We start from the raw sequence: 17,409 nt of genomic DNA on the forward strand, positions 1-17,409 counted from the left end.
TTATATAGAGCGGACGCAGAAGGAGAAGTCTCCAATAAAAGGGAAGTGGATCTACGATCTAAAGGCACATCGTTGGAGGATGAAAGAGATTGAAGATAGGAGATCAAGCCTGGATAAAGGGAATTGTATTGCGATCGGCAGAAGCAGGCAAAGAGAAAAGAGATTGAAGATCCTGGAAGGAGAGGGGCGTACCCTGAGAAAGTAATTGAGAAATCCAACATATTCCTCGAGAGTGACAAGTTTTCCAATAAAGGGTACGATTACGGATTTTAAGAAGAGAGTTATTCCAAATTGGTTGTTTGTGAATGGAGAGGAGAGATGGATAGGATGAAGTCAAGTAGGGAGAAAAAAAGATTATGAGAATGTGAAAGAATAGGCGAGCGAAGAAGAGTCAGAGAAGACGTAAAGGATAAGAATTCACAGAAGGTAAAAGGAGAAATGAAAGAAGATTCTATGCTTAGCCAGACAGGAGGATAATGAGGCAGATTAGATGAAAGCCAGAGAGTCGATTGTTTCAGGGAAAAAGCACGATGATACTGTTGGAAATCCGTAAAACGTACTCCAGATTGAGCTTTGTCTTTACGCAAAGAAGCAAGAGCTATTCAAGGACGTTTACCATTCCATAGGAATTTCAGTAATAAAGAGTCAATCTTCTTATAGAAAGAAAGAGGAATGAGTAAAGGAAGCATGGAAATAATATAGAGAAGCAAGGGGGATAGCATCATCTTTATAGAGTTGAGTTGACCCCACCAGGACAAAAAGAGCGGATGCCAACGAGTGAAAGCTGTGTCCATTTTCATGTAAATATAATCAAAGTTTAGGTTGAGGGTGCCAGATAATAGAGGAGCAAACCAAACCCCTAGGTATTTGATTTTAGATGGTTGCCATGAGAAACCTGTACAAGAAAAGAGATGCTTCTGACAAAGAGGATTCAAAGGTAAAATTTCACACTTATCGGCATTCAAGCGATATCCGGAAACTGCAGAGAAAGAAGAGACCTGCTGAAGAAAAGAGGGGAATGGAGGTGGTAGGGTCGGAGCAATAAAAAAAGAATATCATCGGCATAAACCGAGAGTTTGACTTGTTGGGAACCAAAATGAAAACCAGAGATAGTGTCATCAAAGCGAATTTTAGTAAGGAAGGGTTCTAAGGCTAAAACAAAAAGTAAGGGAGATAAGGGGCAACCTTGTCGAACCCCTCTATGTAAAGAAAAATAATCCGAGGACATCCCATTAACAAAAATAGAAGCTTGAGGATCAGAATAAAGTAAAGAAACAATAGAAATGAATTTAGGAGGAATACCAATCCAACGCAAAGCCTGAAACATGAAGTCCCACCCAATCCTATCAAAAGCCTTCTCTGCATCTAGAGAAATAGCTGCGAAAGGAAGAGTCAAGGAAGAAGATTTGCTAAGAATGTTAAGAAAAACCCGGGAATTATCAGAGGAGAGACGTCCCTTGACAAAGCCAGATTGTTCTGGGCCAATTATATCTGATAAAAGGTGATCCATACGAAGTGCTAGTATCTTCGCTAGAATTTTGTAATCAGTGTTAACCAAAGATATTGGTCTATAATTTTTGCACAAGGAATGATCCTTATTCTCCTTTGGAATTAAGCAAATTAAGGCTTGTTGAAAAGAACCGCTAGAGGAACCAGCATCAGAGAAAGATTGAAATAAGAGTTTAGGAAGAAGGAGAGAGGCAAAGTGGCTGTAGAATTCAATAGTAAACCCATCAGGGCCTGGAGATTTACCATGACGAAGTTTAGATACAGCATGAGAAATTTCAGAAAGCGAAATGTCCTGTTCCAAAGCATGAAAGTCTTCATGTGAAACCGAGGGAGATGGAAGAGATTGAAAGTAAGAAAGGAGATCATCAGACGTTGGAACCTGTTCTGGGGTATAAAGAGTATCGTAAAATTTGGCAAATTCAGTGATAATATCCTTATCCTTAAATGTGGATTCACCAGAAGAAGTTTTGATAGATTGAATTTTTGTGCGTTCCTTGCGAATCTTTAATTGGCCAGAAGCTTCCCCATCTTATTCTTACCCCATAATATCTAGAATTACATTTTAGCAGAATGTTAGAAGCAGCATCTGTTGTGAATTTATTAATAGAAATTTTTGCTTCAATAAGAGCTTTAAGGGTGGTATCCGATTTAGAAGCATAATAAGCAAGTTCTAAAGCTTTAATGTCAGACAAAATTTTCTCCGACTTGGCCTCTCGAAGCTTCTTTCGCTGAGACACAAAGTTAATAATAAAACTCTTAAAAATATACTTCTGAGAAAGAAAATTAACGTATGTTCATTTCAATGTGCGGTATAGCTGATGCACACTTTTAGGTGCCTCATAGAATAAATGCAGAGATATAATTGATGGATATGCAACATATCAATACATGGAAAATCAATATTTAAGCCCATAGGATACAATAAATAAGCTCAGAGAAGCATGTTATCGTGTTGAACACCATTACTTCTACTGACCACTGCAAAGGCAACAGTTATAACATCAATGAGGCTTTGCCACCACTGTGCAGATTAAGGATCCTAACTCCAGTCACAGTAATGGTCAGTTCAAGTAATCACAGCTGAAGTGATGGCTGGATTACAACCAGAATAATGCCACACCTTCTAGCCAATGCCAATGCCAGCTTTTCTTTCTCTGCAAAAGACAGACAGCTACCAGATACACCTGCTTTTTAGGCTCATCACTTTCGGTATGTATTATAGCATTTATATAGCTCTTCATCAGGGCCAAAATAGGACAAAAAACAGGCTCCGGCACCAAAATAAAAGTGGCCCCTATTAGCGAACCAGATGGCTAAAAAAAAGTGGTCCACATTTGGAAATCAAGCCAGATTTGAAATTGGAAAGATACTCTGCATGGGTATTTTGCAGGGTTTGGGAGACTGCATTTTTATCTGCTGTAGGCAATATTTATGGCAATGTCAGGGAAATCAATAGTAAAAAACGGCCCACCTGGCCAAACAAACAGGCCCACAATCTGCTAAAAAAAACAGCCCATGCACTGATCTGTCAGACCAGCCCATCAAGCCATTCCGACCCTGCTCTGCATGCCACAATCGGTTGCAGAAGCTGCTTTTGAGACATGCAGCACGCTACATAGTGGGAGTGTGGTTATCAGAGTGTTGTGCATGTTGCAATCATATTTGAGAAGCTTTTTGGAGTTGTGTGTATGATCGGAGAGGTGAACTTATCTCGTCTTGGGGTGCAGTGCCTAGCAGTGTAATAAAAAGAAGCGCGAGAGATGGGTGCACAAAATATAATTGAAATTAGCGGTCAGCTATAATTTATTCTGCAGGTCCTGTGTTATGTTTCAAGGTTTCTAACATGCTGGAGACAGAGAATCCAGGTAGGAAATAATCTAGATCGTCTGTTTTATAGCAAGTTGTCCAGTTGGGAAGCAAGGAGATTAAACATAGCAGAGGCTGAGATAGGAAAGCTCATGCCATTCACTATAATGATAAGTTATATAAAATTGAAATAACTCATCTACAATGTACAATTTAAATACTAAATTCAAGGTTAGCATACATACGCCTAAACCGACCTCAGGAATCCAAGAATTGATTTGACACTCAGAAATGAACAGCAGTGTTAATGCATTTAACGCACTGTTATTCAATGCTCACTAATCTTTTACAAAAAGACATAAGCAGTCTACGATCATAGGATTAAGGAAAACTGTACAGCTTTTCAGAACTAAAATTCATAAACAGGACAAAGCCACCAACATCTGCCTACTGTAGTACTGGCCATGGCACTGCCTGTCCCTGGGATCATTTTCAGTAAGAAAATTAATCTACCAGCTTCTCTATTCATTTAAAACAGGTCATTAAAACAATATTTTGAATGCCTCAAAAGAGTCTTCATAAGGTTCCACAGACATTGTCAATGACCAAATAGCTCGAGTATAAACACAAAATGGTGAAACAGTGGTGGAAATGGAAAGATCTGCTTGGGGACGGACCCCACAATGTTATAATTAGGTAAGAAAAGTACATTGTTATAAGGCAGCCATGCCAGCATGTGTATAAAACAAATTTGGTAACCTTACCCACACAGAGATGCATTTACTGCTCTTCACTCACTCACTGTACTGTGTTCTCTTTGTCAAAAGTGCATTTTTAATCATAAAATTAAAAATTTAATTTTTCCTACCGGTCTTGCAACCAGCCAGATGTTTATCACAGCAGCATCCCTGAATCGGGTAAAAATGTCAAAAATCGTCTTCCCAAATCATCAGCTCAGAGGGTCCACATCTAATAAAAATTCTTCAAACCCTCTAAAAAACGTTTGTGGATATGACGAAAGATGGTGTGTTTACACAACAAAACGGTCTCACTTAACCAGAGCAAACTGAAAACACTTGGGTCAAATGACTTAAAGGAGGTTTCTGTAAAAAAAAGAATTGCTTGCAAGAAGGTGATAAGTAGTGTACAGTTTTAAGACAATTTTCTACCAGTTTGCTAGCCAAAATATGATACAACCTAAAGACAATTACCGTTGCCATAAAACCTGCTTGGTGCAGGGGCGTCAAAAGTACTGGAGGCCTGATCAATGGCAACTTCACAACATCTGTAGAAGATATATCAGTCAAGTGCTCAAAATGAAGGTGGACATCATGGAAATTCGTTTGTCGCCCCTGGTGTATCACATGTTAGCCAACAAAACATAAAACCTGACCGCAAAGTTTGACAATATACACCTATGGTGGTTTTCTTTATTGAAAAAAAGAAAAATAAAGGTTTTTTATTTAAAAAAAGTAATAAAAAAACAAAGCAATACCGTGCATGAAATAAAGTTGAACAACTGGGAAAAATATGTTCTTTTGCCTGGTGATTTAGCCCCATTCCCCTCTGACCAGTGTCAGCATCCTACAGGCTAGAGCTGAAGTAAGTTCTAAAATGCAACAGGGCTTGAATGTTGTAAAAGGCCTATGTAAAAGTTGTTACGATCCTGAAGGGTTTAATATATCGAATTAGGAAAAAATGTCCACCTCCTGAAAGTCATATGGTGACTTACCATGGTCTGTGCTTTATGAATTTGCTAGCTGCCAGGGTGTCTTTTTGACTTATCAGTGCTCATCCACCAAATGAGCATCACAACAAAGACCTACAGGCAGTGCGTAACAAAGTGAAGGCAGAGGTTTCCACGAAACGCCACCAAGGTGCTTCGAGTGCTGGTCAAACTGCAGCTTGCCAAAAGCGAGTGTGTTGACCTTCGCGCCACAAAGGATGAGCATGTCACCGCTGATAAAAGTTACAATGTCAAACAATCCTGGAGCACAAGAGCAAAACACGTAATACCTGTAGAACAAGTACCTAATCTTGTGGTAAATCTCTTGTTGACTAATTGTGCATTCAAATTGCACACTTATAGCAAGAACTTCCACATTTCAGCCATACTTATTTTACTTTATTAAAGGCGTTTACATAGCACAGACCGTTTACATATACCCAGAGAAAAAACAAAGAAAAACAGGAGCTAAGGGAGAGGAGGAACAGTTAAATAGACCTCTAGGCAATGTCGGTCTTTAAGGTATATCTCGAGGAATGAGACAGGAAATCCAAGGCCTAAATTACCAAAATACAACAGTGTAGATGAACCTGGAGACCAGGGTACACTTGAAGATGGAATAAGAATAGGTACGCCTTGAGATATTTACCACAGAACAACAGATTAAGGTTAGTGTTACAACAATCTGGAAGCCAGGCAGCAGAAAATCTGGTTACACATTTTAGACTACAGGGTTTTTGGGATTCCCAAAAGCTGAAAGAACTGGAACATTGTATTGTTTCACATCTTATCGTTAGTAGTTTCCCTTCAAGCTAGACCAATAAGCCATTGAGTTGGGTCTGGCTGGTGATACAGGCTACTTCAAACTTGATTCTGGCTTCCAGAGGGAGCCACTGAATCTCCATAACAGGAGGGGGTTTGAGGCATATCAAACTTCTGAAATACACGACGACATGCATTTTGCCGTCTATATATAAAGCCTGTGGGGCTTCTTTCTTATAAACAAGTTACTCTCAGTTGATTGAGACGTATGTAAACTGTGAACTACTTTGGAATTTTCAAATTGTAACTTTCATCGGTAGTTGACAAGTTGCAAGAAGTAGTGAGACCTTGAAATAGTAGTACTATTTCATGTAGTCATAAATACCTCTGTGAATCAGTTCGACAATGCCCAAGTCTCTTCTAGTAAATGCGCAGAGAGGTCACAGATCTTTCTCTTTCTATTATTTGTACATGAATATGCCATGTATTTTCCCATTTTATACCCATTTTATATATTTTGGAGGCAATTCACAGAGTTCTGTAAGAGTATGTTGAGGGGTTCTATGAGGAATACTTCTCATCAGGGAAGACAGTGCAGGTTGTGTCTGGGAAGAAGTAGCCAAGTTTCAGAAAGTCGTTTCATCAAATGCCCATATAATGTGTGCTTAGTAACAGCAGCTTTACACAGGTCTTACAAAAATTCTCTAGTGAAATAAGAATGGACCCTCTTAAGAAAGGAAAAACCTTGAAACTGGTTTGTTAGGTGACAAAGTATTCAAATCAAAATCTCCAGTAACCACTACTTCTATACTTTAAACATATATAAATACACTAAAAGACTGACATGAGTTTGGAAAACAGAACAGCCCAGAACTTGCTGGAGAAGAGTAAAGCCTAGGCCATAAGAGCACTTATATAAAAAGAGCAAATATACTATTGATCAAAATTTAAGAGAATCTGGAAGCTTATCTTTAAAGCCATTAAGAGAGAAGCTAATAGTCTTACTAGCATAATTCTTTCTGGTATTGTACTTTGCACTTGGCTTGTTCCTAAAAGTATGACTCCTTGTGTAATGCCGATGTATTTGTGGGATTTTTAATGTGACTGGGTATTACGTGCATCACCAGTTAATGGAGGATAGTCATGCGATTTACAGAAAAAGACAACTTGCAGGACTGACGGTTCTGGTTAAAGTAGTAGCAACTAAAACCTCCAACAGAGAAAACCTAAAATAAAATATTACGATATTTTACTAAAATGTGGATAATTAATACAGTCACAAAATAATAATTGGGATATAGCTCATGAATGCATGGTAAAATACACTAATTAGTCTACTGGAATCATATGACTTCTAGGCAGAACTGTGCCATTGTGACTGATACAGTCTCACTTCCTCTGGTTTGCCTCTGGACTAGGCCTTAATCATTGGGGTTATGGTTTTTAATGCTTAATGCGGCTGCTGGGTTTAAGTCCAAATACTTGAAGAAAGTGTTTTGTCTTCTGAACAACCTTCAATATCAGCCCCCCACTCTACCCCAGTATATTATTTAAACAACTAATAGGAATTGTTTTTAATTTATTTTGGTAGATGTTTTTGAACAAGTAGTAAAATATATTTCCATGCTAGTGGCAAAGCACATGATTATGGGTAGAGGGTTATGAGGTCAGTCCCTTTATTGCTTATTTTGGAAATCTTTGCTTACTTTTTTTGTGGAGGTAAGTTGAGGTCTAAGGCCTACAAAAAAAAGGTCTACAGTGCCTGAAAAAACAAAATTTGCAGGAATCATATTACCACATTTAACTTATCTAAAGTAATGCTGTAGTAGCGAATACCCAAAATATCATGGCATAACTTTGAGCGCAATAACTGTGCAGACTTACTAGTATATACTCCTCTGTACAGAAATGCTGAAAATTATTGCTTAATGTAATTTTTGTCCCTTATTTTACATTTATGTATAGAAAAAGTTAAGCACAGGGTAAATAGCCATGATCCAAAATGTGGTAATGTAATTACTATATTCCAGCATGACCCCTGATTCAGCACATCACACTAAACGAGGACCTGAATATTCAAAATCACTATTGTTTCTCATCTGATTCCTGCTCCATATCAAAGGCAGATATGTTTTAAGACATAGGCAAAGTGGGTAATTGCCCTGGGCCAATTTTCAAGGTGCCCCCAGGGAAAGTGATTATTTCTCAGTGTATTAAAAATATGTCATTATCTACACCTCTTCTATTCAGTTTCCCTACCTCCGTCTCAGATTCTGTCTCTCTCTACCAGGTGTCATCTTTAGGATTTTGAGACACAAGCCAAGACAAACATTAGCTGTTATTGTTTGACCCAGTTTCTGAAAATGACATGTATAATTCATTGTGGATGGTTAACAAACTTCAAAGTTATTCAGAACAGAGGGCCCCTAAATATGAATTGCCCGTGGAAACAAAAATCCTCAAGATGACACAGATGGAAGAAGCAGTCATTTGAGTGACAAATGGAGGAGAAATGCTTGGCAGCAGAAGTGAAATGTAATTATGTTAGACATTTTAGGGATTTAACTAAGATGAAACCTGAGAGCTTCAAATAGTGAGAGACAACTTAAAAAACTATGTCTGGCATTTCCTCACACAGATCTCTTTGATAAAGTGTCCCTCGCATTAAGCAACCACACAAACACTCCATGATAGGACTTCTTAACCAGGACTGCCTTGGAATACTACACACATCTAGCATGATGGTGATAAACCAAAAGGGGATCGGGAAAAGGCTCAAACAGATGATAAAGGAAGTAGATGCCATAAACGGAGACTGCTTAATATATTTCAGATATACAACAACGTTTCAGGGTGTTTAAGATTAAATAGAAAATTCAAATGGAAAACGTGGCTGGTAGTCATTGACTTACTCTCCTTTTTGCACTCAAAAAGTACTAGTACATTTACATGAAAAGTTTTGCAATCCTACAAGAAGTATTGCTCCACTCTCCATAAAAATCAGATAAATTTCATTCTAGCCATTATCTTTAAGATTACAGCATCAAATGATATCCTTTATTCACATTCCAATTATAAACTCTGTAGATGAAAACGGAGAACTTACTGTTCCGTGGTAGTTCCTATACATTGGCATCACCAATAGCTTTGTCAAATAGTCTTCAAGTTGTTTCTGAAATACAAGCATAACAATTATGGTTTTAGTAGAAATATTTTTGCTGTTACCAGAAATTCTCTAAATTGTAGGTTTGGTTTTCCAACTAAAGGGGGTATTGACTTTTAAAGCACCAGCAGCATAAGTACAACATTACCTCTACAATCATCAAATATGACGAATTTGCCAGGAGAGAGGAATAGCAAAGGAAAATGTTACTTACACTGGAAGCATCGGTTTGTGGCATGCAGTGCTGGATACTCACATGCTGTGCATATCCCTGCCAGCTAGTTTAGGGCTCGGATAAGTGTTTCGAGTCACGAGGTAGAGTTACTCCACCTAATGCTGGTAATGCGCATGGGAATCAGCTTCATTGTTGAAGTGGTTTTCCGCATGCTGTGTAGATGTAGATGGTGCGTAGAGATTTAGAAAAAGATAACCATGCGAATTTCGATTAAGGATGAAAGAAGAAATATCTGCAACATCAAAATGCTTCTGGGGGGGCCGGGAGGGTATTTGGCACATGTGAATCTACAGTACTACATTCCATGAACAGATGCTTACAGGGTAAGTAGCATTTTATATGCATGGTACATGTAGCTGTAGATACCCATGCTGTGCATGGACTATAAAGCAGTTTTCCCTTAAGGTGGTGATTAACTTGAGAATGTTGCAAAAGAATGATAAAGTTCTCATAAGACCGCCGAGCCAACTTGAGCTTGCTTGTGAGCTAAAACATCCACACAGTAATATTCAGTTCAACTATATCCAAACACTAGTTCAGAAAACAAATGAGAGGACAACATGTGCTGGGTACAAAGCAAATTAGATCTTCACACTAAAAAGATCACACTGAACCTGAATCGAAAACTCTGTATGTTCAGGTGGAGTAAAGCATTGTGTAGATGGTCAAGAAAGGTCTCCTACTGCATTAGCAGGGGACATTAGGATCCATAGAGTGTTGAAAGACAATACAGTCAAGCTATAAAAATGACAGAGCCATGAGAATTACAGCTATTGGAAGATCACAAACTCTTTTCTAATATGCCTTTCATCCAGCAATAAGGGAAAACATAGAACGTATAAAGAATGTAGTATGGGAAATAAACCCCCTTCTTTGAAAAAATGAGCCTAATATGCACTCATGCAATCCTGCAATAGAAGCACAGTAACATGACCTCTAAACAGTTACTCTATTAGAATTCTCCTTTATCAGGAAGATCCTATTTGACTATTCCATCCAGTAGGTTTCGACGTCGATAACAATGCAAGTCACAAGATCCAAGTATGCAAAATCTTCTCAATTACTGAAAAACGACGATGAGTTCCTCAGGCACAGGACACTGTTTGACGGTTACCTGGATCCTCCTAATTAGCAGCAAATAGAGCTAGCACAAGAGAATAAGAAAACAACTGTAAATTAATCGGAGTTCATGGTTTACCAATACAGGGGTTAAGTACAGAGAAGGAGGGTCAAGCACGCTTTAGATCAGTGATTCTTAACCTGTGGTCCACGATGACTACTTAGGGGGTCCGGGGCTGTTTAGAAAATTAAATAATGGCAGATACATTTTATATATATATATATATATATATATATATATATATATATATATATATATATATATATATATATATATATATATATATATATATATAAATAATTACAGCAAAGTTTTCTTCAAAGGAAGACGCCGCACACCACCTCAGTTATATGACAAGTTGTTTATTTCTTGTAGGTTCCCCACCTACGCGTTTCAGACAGATACACTGTCCTTGATCACGGTTAACAAACACGTGTCCATCATTGATTTCTACCATTTATACCGACTAACTCCACCTGGCAATTAAGGTGCATTGTGGGTGCCGTAGTTTTAATGCATTTTTTATCTTGCAATGCGCTGATACCCAACCGGATCGCGGTATTATAATGGCATTCCTTGAACATAGGGTTATTATTAATCATTGTCGTCTATTTTGTGTTGTCACATAATACCAGACGATATAGGACCACGGGGGAGTCAGGGACTAAGTGTCCATGTGGGAATTAGTTGACTAAATACCCAAGTCCTCCATTACTCATGGCGTATGCGAGGCTGAGTGCCTTCCGTTCGATAATGTCATTATAAACTTTGATCAACAGTCGGGTTCGCGCAAAGTTAAAAAGCTATCAGTTACAATAGGTCATATCAATTCGCTTTGTCCAACTAGTAGGATTTAGAATCAAAAGATTAGTTATCTACATAAGCAGTGTTCAAACCAACAAAAATATTTACAAGAAATGTTTTAAATGTTTGTGAAGGAGTGTTCAGAAGGCTTCCAGAACAACAATTTTTTTTATAAATGTACGCTCAGTTCCTCGTCCATATTCAGACCCCACGGCTGTCTAGTTTTGAACCTGATGATTAGTTTAGATTCGAGGCGTCTCAATCTTGTTACTCGATCGCCTCCTCTTTGCCAGGTGGAGTTAGTCGGTATAAATGGTAGAAATCAATGATGGACACGTGTTTGTTAACCGTGATCAAGGACAGTGTATCTGTCTGAAACGCGTAGGTGGGGAACCTACAAGAAATAAACAACTTGTCATATAACTGAGGTGGTGTGCGGCGTCTTCCTTTGAAGAAAACTTTGCTGTAATTACAAATTTGCGAGGGTGTCCCGAACCTCGCCGCCTGCACCAGCTTTTGGCCGCTCCTCTCATATTGGGACGTTTGCTGGAAAAAAAAATATTATATATATATATAATGCACATAATTGAGTTGTTGTCCTTATCTTGATTTGGTTGAGCAATACAAGAACAGAAGCATGATGAAAAGTAGACTCATTTGAAGCACTGATAAATGCTCATTAAAGGAGAAAAGCATTGGAGCAGAAGAGACAAAATAATATGCTAGCAAACAGCATATCGCTTTCTCTTTTGAAAATAACATTAATTTTTCAAATAATCAAAACTTCTGATAACAATTTCGAGATTCTCCACCTCCATGGATCCTGGATCAGTTAATGTTTCTCCTTTTTGAACGCAGCCGGCACTGGATGGGTTGTAAGCGGCATGCTGTATAATCTATCTATACGGACGGCTTGTAATTCATCTGCTCCTATCAGCTTTCATGTCTTTATGCTGCAGGCCCGTTGGGTTGTAGGCAATAATACTTTGTATTGTTATGCTATAAGTTCTGCTAATAAAACCGATTTACTTCTAAAATTTCGAGATTTGCCTAGGTTGTTGTTTGTGAATTAAATTACATTTTTAATAAAGAGTATATTAGTTCAATGGACACTTGTTTCTGTGTTTTTGTGTATTGTTTTGAGGTAACTTAGACAGAAGTCCCCAGAATCTCTCGTGAATCACCGAGGTTCTAAAGAATACAAAAGGTTAAGAACCACTTCTTTAGATCTTAGCAGCTGAGCTTCAATCCAGGAATGCCAGATCAATGTCAGAGTTTCAGGGCATTTGAAAAAGAAACATTTATTTACAATGCTTCTATATGGAACGAATTTTCATTCTCAGTGGTTAAGAAGCAATCCTAGTATGGCTCTGTCGCCATCCTAAACTTCAGCAGTGTACCTCTGTCCTAGAGTGTGAGTCTAAACCTCATGAGGTGAAGTGATTGATTTTCCATAATCCATGCTACTTTTAAAGCCAATTTACAAACCACACAGCTTCGTCCTGAAATAAAGTACAGTTTAGATAAGGGAAAATTAAAAGTAAAATATTTCAAAAGTAGTAATTCCTATTCCTTAATCTGAAAGGATCTAGCCTCATAACATGAAATACAAAAAAACAAATATTAAAGTTTACATTATTTTTGCAATATACATACGCATGTATATTTATGCAGATATTTGAGTATTTATTTACAGAACTACATTTCTACAGTGTACATATTGCATATATTAAATATTGCTTAAGATTGTATTTTTTAACACTTACCCGTCTACTGGAGGGATGCTCTTCCCTAGCTGTTAAATCGGAGGTTCGAGGCAAGGATGGCATCTCCCCCCTTCCTTCTCCTCTTTTGATAGTTTGCCTTCGAACGGTGTGACTACAAATGAAAATAGGTACTGGATAAAAAATATCCTTAGAAAATATTCTAAGACCTCATCTATATGACATACGTCAGTTGGTTGCTGTTTTTGGTGTAGAACGTACCTTCTTGTAGGAATCGGAATCCTCATTAGGGCTTTGTATCTTAGAAGCTCTCGATGAAGTTCTTGAAAATGTTTGAATTTCCTCTTTACTTGCCATGTGAATTCCCCGTGAGTTAGTTCAATTGTGTAAATATTTGGACTTGGCACCTAAGGAACCAAAACGAAACAATAATAAAACTAACCATATGGTCAAGAAAATATTGTAAAGCTTGGCCTGCCATGAACATTCTGGTAGGTCAGATGTCTTTCTGACAAAGGTTATTCTGTAAGATTAAAACTTTCTACCAGAATTGTTTACTTTTTTCAGTAAAGAACTTTCACTCGAGGGGAGCTCAGAATAACTAACACATGATATGAGCTATGAATACATAAGGAGAAAATTAACAATCAAATGTGAAAAACACATCTAGTAAATTTTCTAAATGGATATGACTATTAAAAATATCTCTGGGGCAGGTTGGAGGATAGTTTGATATCTCTGGCGACACACTTAAAGGATGGCAATCTCCAACAATCAGATTATATATCCTAAAACAGACTGACCCATAGACAGAGGACATTTATGTACCACAATAATACAACAATACCCTTAATGTGCCTCTAGAAGCTGGTGATCCACTCGCCCTGTCTAGTGAGATGCACCCTTCTTGGGGGTCAAAGGCTTCAAGCGCTGTTCTTAGGCATCACCAATGATGAATGCAAATGCAGACACTGCATACCCAGTAAAACTTAAATTCTGTAATAGACTCACTAAAATGATGCAGAAAGTCAGAGGTAACCGATGCAGTTGGCTGCATGAAATGAAAGAATCCTCTGAGCAGCGTAAATCTACATGATTCTTCACCTTCTAATGAGACACAAAAGACACTCTAAAGTCCAAAAGTGTTTTAAGTGTGGTTCTCTGATCAAATAACAAGCCTTAACTGCTGCAGCTACTTAGGAGTGCAAAATTTATCTGCATTCAGAGGACCAAATATTTTCGGGCTTGAGTCACCAGAATGGTCTCACACTACTAATTAATGACAGCTTCGACACACTACCTAACACAAACTCATGAACCACGATTACCAATTCAGCTTTAGAAAAGCCACAAATTTGAATGTCATCTGCCCATGCTATCATGAAAGAGTTCACATATACACTAAAATTGGGACTTGTATTTACACACAGTGCCTTAAACTGAAATATACTAGTACTCACTCTTTAGAGTGCCTGTTTGCTCCTGCGAAATACTGGTACGTGTCCATTAAATGGATAGTGGAAGTACTGAGTAGGGCAAGTGCTCTACATTTAAATTAAAGAAGTGCAGGAACTTAGTATCGGACAGAACCTGCCCACTACAGCACTGTTTACACCAACAAAAATTGTGTAAGGCACGTGGGCAGCATCTGGGGTGCCATGGGTATCTGTTGCATCGAACAATGCAAGAATAAGAAAATATTTCATAGTACTTTCCCCTGATGCCTGGTGCCACAACACCACCAGATGTTTATCAATAATAAAGGCTCCAGACAGTCTCACCACAGAAAGGGCTGAAATACCGCCCATGCCCAAAGGCGCATCTTAGCTAGAAGACAAGCACAGATGTTGTTCTATTAATGGTTCTAACATCAGTCTCCCTTTTTAACCCCTCCCACGCTGGTGATGGATCCGCTCAGTCACGCCCCTCGGGTGGGCTGTGCTGGTGACGGAGCGGTTCCCTCACGGCCCGCTCGCCGCACCTGCGCGGTGCTGATTTCGCGCCTGCGCGGCACGTTCTATTGAGCAGGCAGGACCGTGACGGAACTGCTCAGTCACAAGCACAGCCTACCCGAGGGGCGTGACGGAGCGGTTCCGTCACCAGCGTCGGAGCGCCGAGTGGCCCCCCCGCCCCTTAGCGCTGCGGCTGAATTGCCGCCACAGCGAAAGGGTTAAATAAGTTTTCCAACTGAGAGAGGTTCAGCAGTCCAAAACCTTGCCTAAAAATCCATCTATGTCCTTGCTATTGATCACTAGCAAGGACATAATCAAGACTAGGTCTCAACAGCAGACCTATTTTTCAATCACATTGGCACCTGATAGACAGAGAGATCTATCTATTACTTTGACTGCTCCTGACGTCATTGGTCTGAACGTTTCTTAATGGTACCCGGAGTGACAGGCCTCTCTTACTAACAATTATGAACAACTGTTTATTTCGATACTCTAAGAAGACAAAAATAAACAAACATAAATCTGGCTCAACAATACACACTGTCTTAGGACTAATATGCATAAACCTTGCCTTGGATAACTTATGCTAACCCTGTTACAGACATTCTGTTTACCCTTGTTAAAAAAAAAATCAATAAAGTATTTTGAAGAAAAAAAAAAACCAATGCTAACATTTCTGACTAACCAGATAATAGTTACATAAAAACTCAAGCTAAGCAGAATAGATATCAGAGAACAAAAAAGACACATCTCTAGTACAATAAATGACGGACTAAGGTGAAGAAAACTGACCTTCGAGGTTGAGGTGAACCGTTCCACTTCCAGAACCTTTACTTTTATGGGGCACCCAGGGATGCAGGTCTTAATACCCGAATCTTTAAATCCTTTTGTGTTGTAAATGGAGTAGAACGGGATTCCTGTATCAAAATCACAAGCGCATAATTATTTGTACAGCACTGGAATATAAACAACTTTTTGCAATGTAAAATACGGATACGTGCATTATTTTGCGGTTTACTGCACACACAAGATATCATATTATTTCAGTAAACCCTTCAATGTCTAAGTGCCCATTTTTATTGTTAAACAAAAATGTAAATCATTTGTTTGTTACGTTATTTTATGATCATGTGTACAACACAATCACAAAGTAAACATCCTTACCTTTACAGATGCACAGAATCTTCGAAATTACAAAATACCACCTAAAATGTTGGTAAACGAAAAATAATGCAGTGGTCTAACTGCATAGAAATGTTATACTAACTGTGATCCTATGTGCAGTAAAGGGTGCAGGAGTGGGGTCAGTGAATGCAAAGCAGGGTCAAACCCGTGGCTAAAAAGTGTGACAACTTTTATAATTCTTTCATGGGTTTCCCACCTAAAGATAACTACATAAAATAGTTAGTCTGAGTATGCACCTAACCAGTAATTAAACAGGTTTTTTTTTTCAATGTCAAAGGTTGTTGACATTCAAATGTATCAGCAATTTTTAATCATCGCCACAGAATGACGTTCAGTGAGTTCCTGGGAGGGAGTTATCTTACTGTGATTGGAACATCTGACAAAGGTTCTACACAGACCTCTGCAGCAAGAGTATTGGCCCAACAGGCCCAGGGCTTTAAGTTGGCCGGGTCTGACCGGTGCTGAGCACGGGCAGTTTTTTAAAGCGGGCCTCAAAACAGGTCTCTATCAGACTCTGCTTTGTGCCCTGACACAGGTGGTCCATTTTTTTCCGGATTGCAGTGACAGCAGGCACATTACTAGTGGAGAAGTTACGGCATGACGTCATGCCAAGGGAGCGTTGTAGGGGAAGGGAAATCCTTTAAAGAGATCATATTCTCTCTGAATTTCCTTCTCTTTTTGAAACTCAGGAGCAGTAACATTGTCGAGGTGTCCCAAGGGCTATAGGTGGAATCTTTTTCAATATTATATACAAGCCACAGTTGCAGCTTATTTATCTTATGCAACTAACAACCACTGACAAAGCCAATAGTCCCGACTTGTTGTAGGTATGGTGTTACTTGTTGTATCATATATTTATTGTATTTTTTATTTTAAAGGTTTTATATAGCGCTGACTAGACCCGGAGGTATCAGGGCGCTTTACATGAGCATCAGATCATAGTTACGGGTTACATCATTACAAATGTTACACAGTTATTAGATCTGGATGCAATGACAGAAACAGCAAAATACAAGCCGGGCGCACACTATGCTAAGCACAGATTTTTAGCTTACGTATTTGTAAGCCATGCCCTTAATAACATTGGACACACCCCTTTGAGTGACCCCCTAGTTTTTTTATCCTACTTATTGCCCTGAGCAGGCCTATCTTTCTATACTTGGAAACTGACCAATATGTCCTACACAGATCTCCGCAATAGGTGCATTAGCTCACTGAAGCATTCTCACTGGGATCAGAATTGTGCCTGGGCAGTTTTCAATTACACCTGGGTAATCAGAGTAATTTCGGTAATTCTGCATTACTCTGTCACATAGAATTACTAATAATTATGCAATTACTCCTGCTCGCATAATTAGGACTAATTTGGGGGGAGGCCCTACCGCAAAAGCACATTTGCCTGTCATTCATGTTCTGCTGCGTT

General features: G+C 38.7%; 1 protein-coding gene across 2 annotated transcripts in view; it reads right to left on the reverse strand.

The window, feature by feature from the left end:
- The window catches only part of PLD1 (phospholipase D1), a 499,520-nt gene that overhangs the window by 224,183 nt on the left and 257,928 nt on the right, over positions 1-17,409 (reverse strand). For both annotated transcript variants that reach the window (XM_078665562.1, XM_078665561.1), the window contains 4 exons: positions 15,594-15,718; positions 13,111-13,256; positions 12,892-13,003; positions 8,910-8,975 (listed from right to left, as the gene is read on the reverse strand). In XM_078665562.1, the coding sequence (XP_078521688.1) occupies positions 8,910-8,975; positions 12,892-13,003; positions 13,111-13,256; positions 15,594-15,718 (449 nt within the window). The remainder of the gene's footprint in view (positions 1-8,909; positions 8,976-12,891; positions 13,004-13,110; positions 13,257-15,593; positions 15,719-17,409) is intronic.

The sequence above is a fragment of the Lissotriton helveticus genome, chromosome 11 (genome assembly GCF_964261635.1).
Source record: "Lissotriton helveticus chromosome 11, aLisHel1.1, whole genome shotgun sequence".
NCBI classification, from domain to species: Eukaryota; Metazoa; Chordata; class Amphibia; order Caudata; family Salamandridae; genus Lissotriton; species Lissotriton helveticus.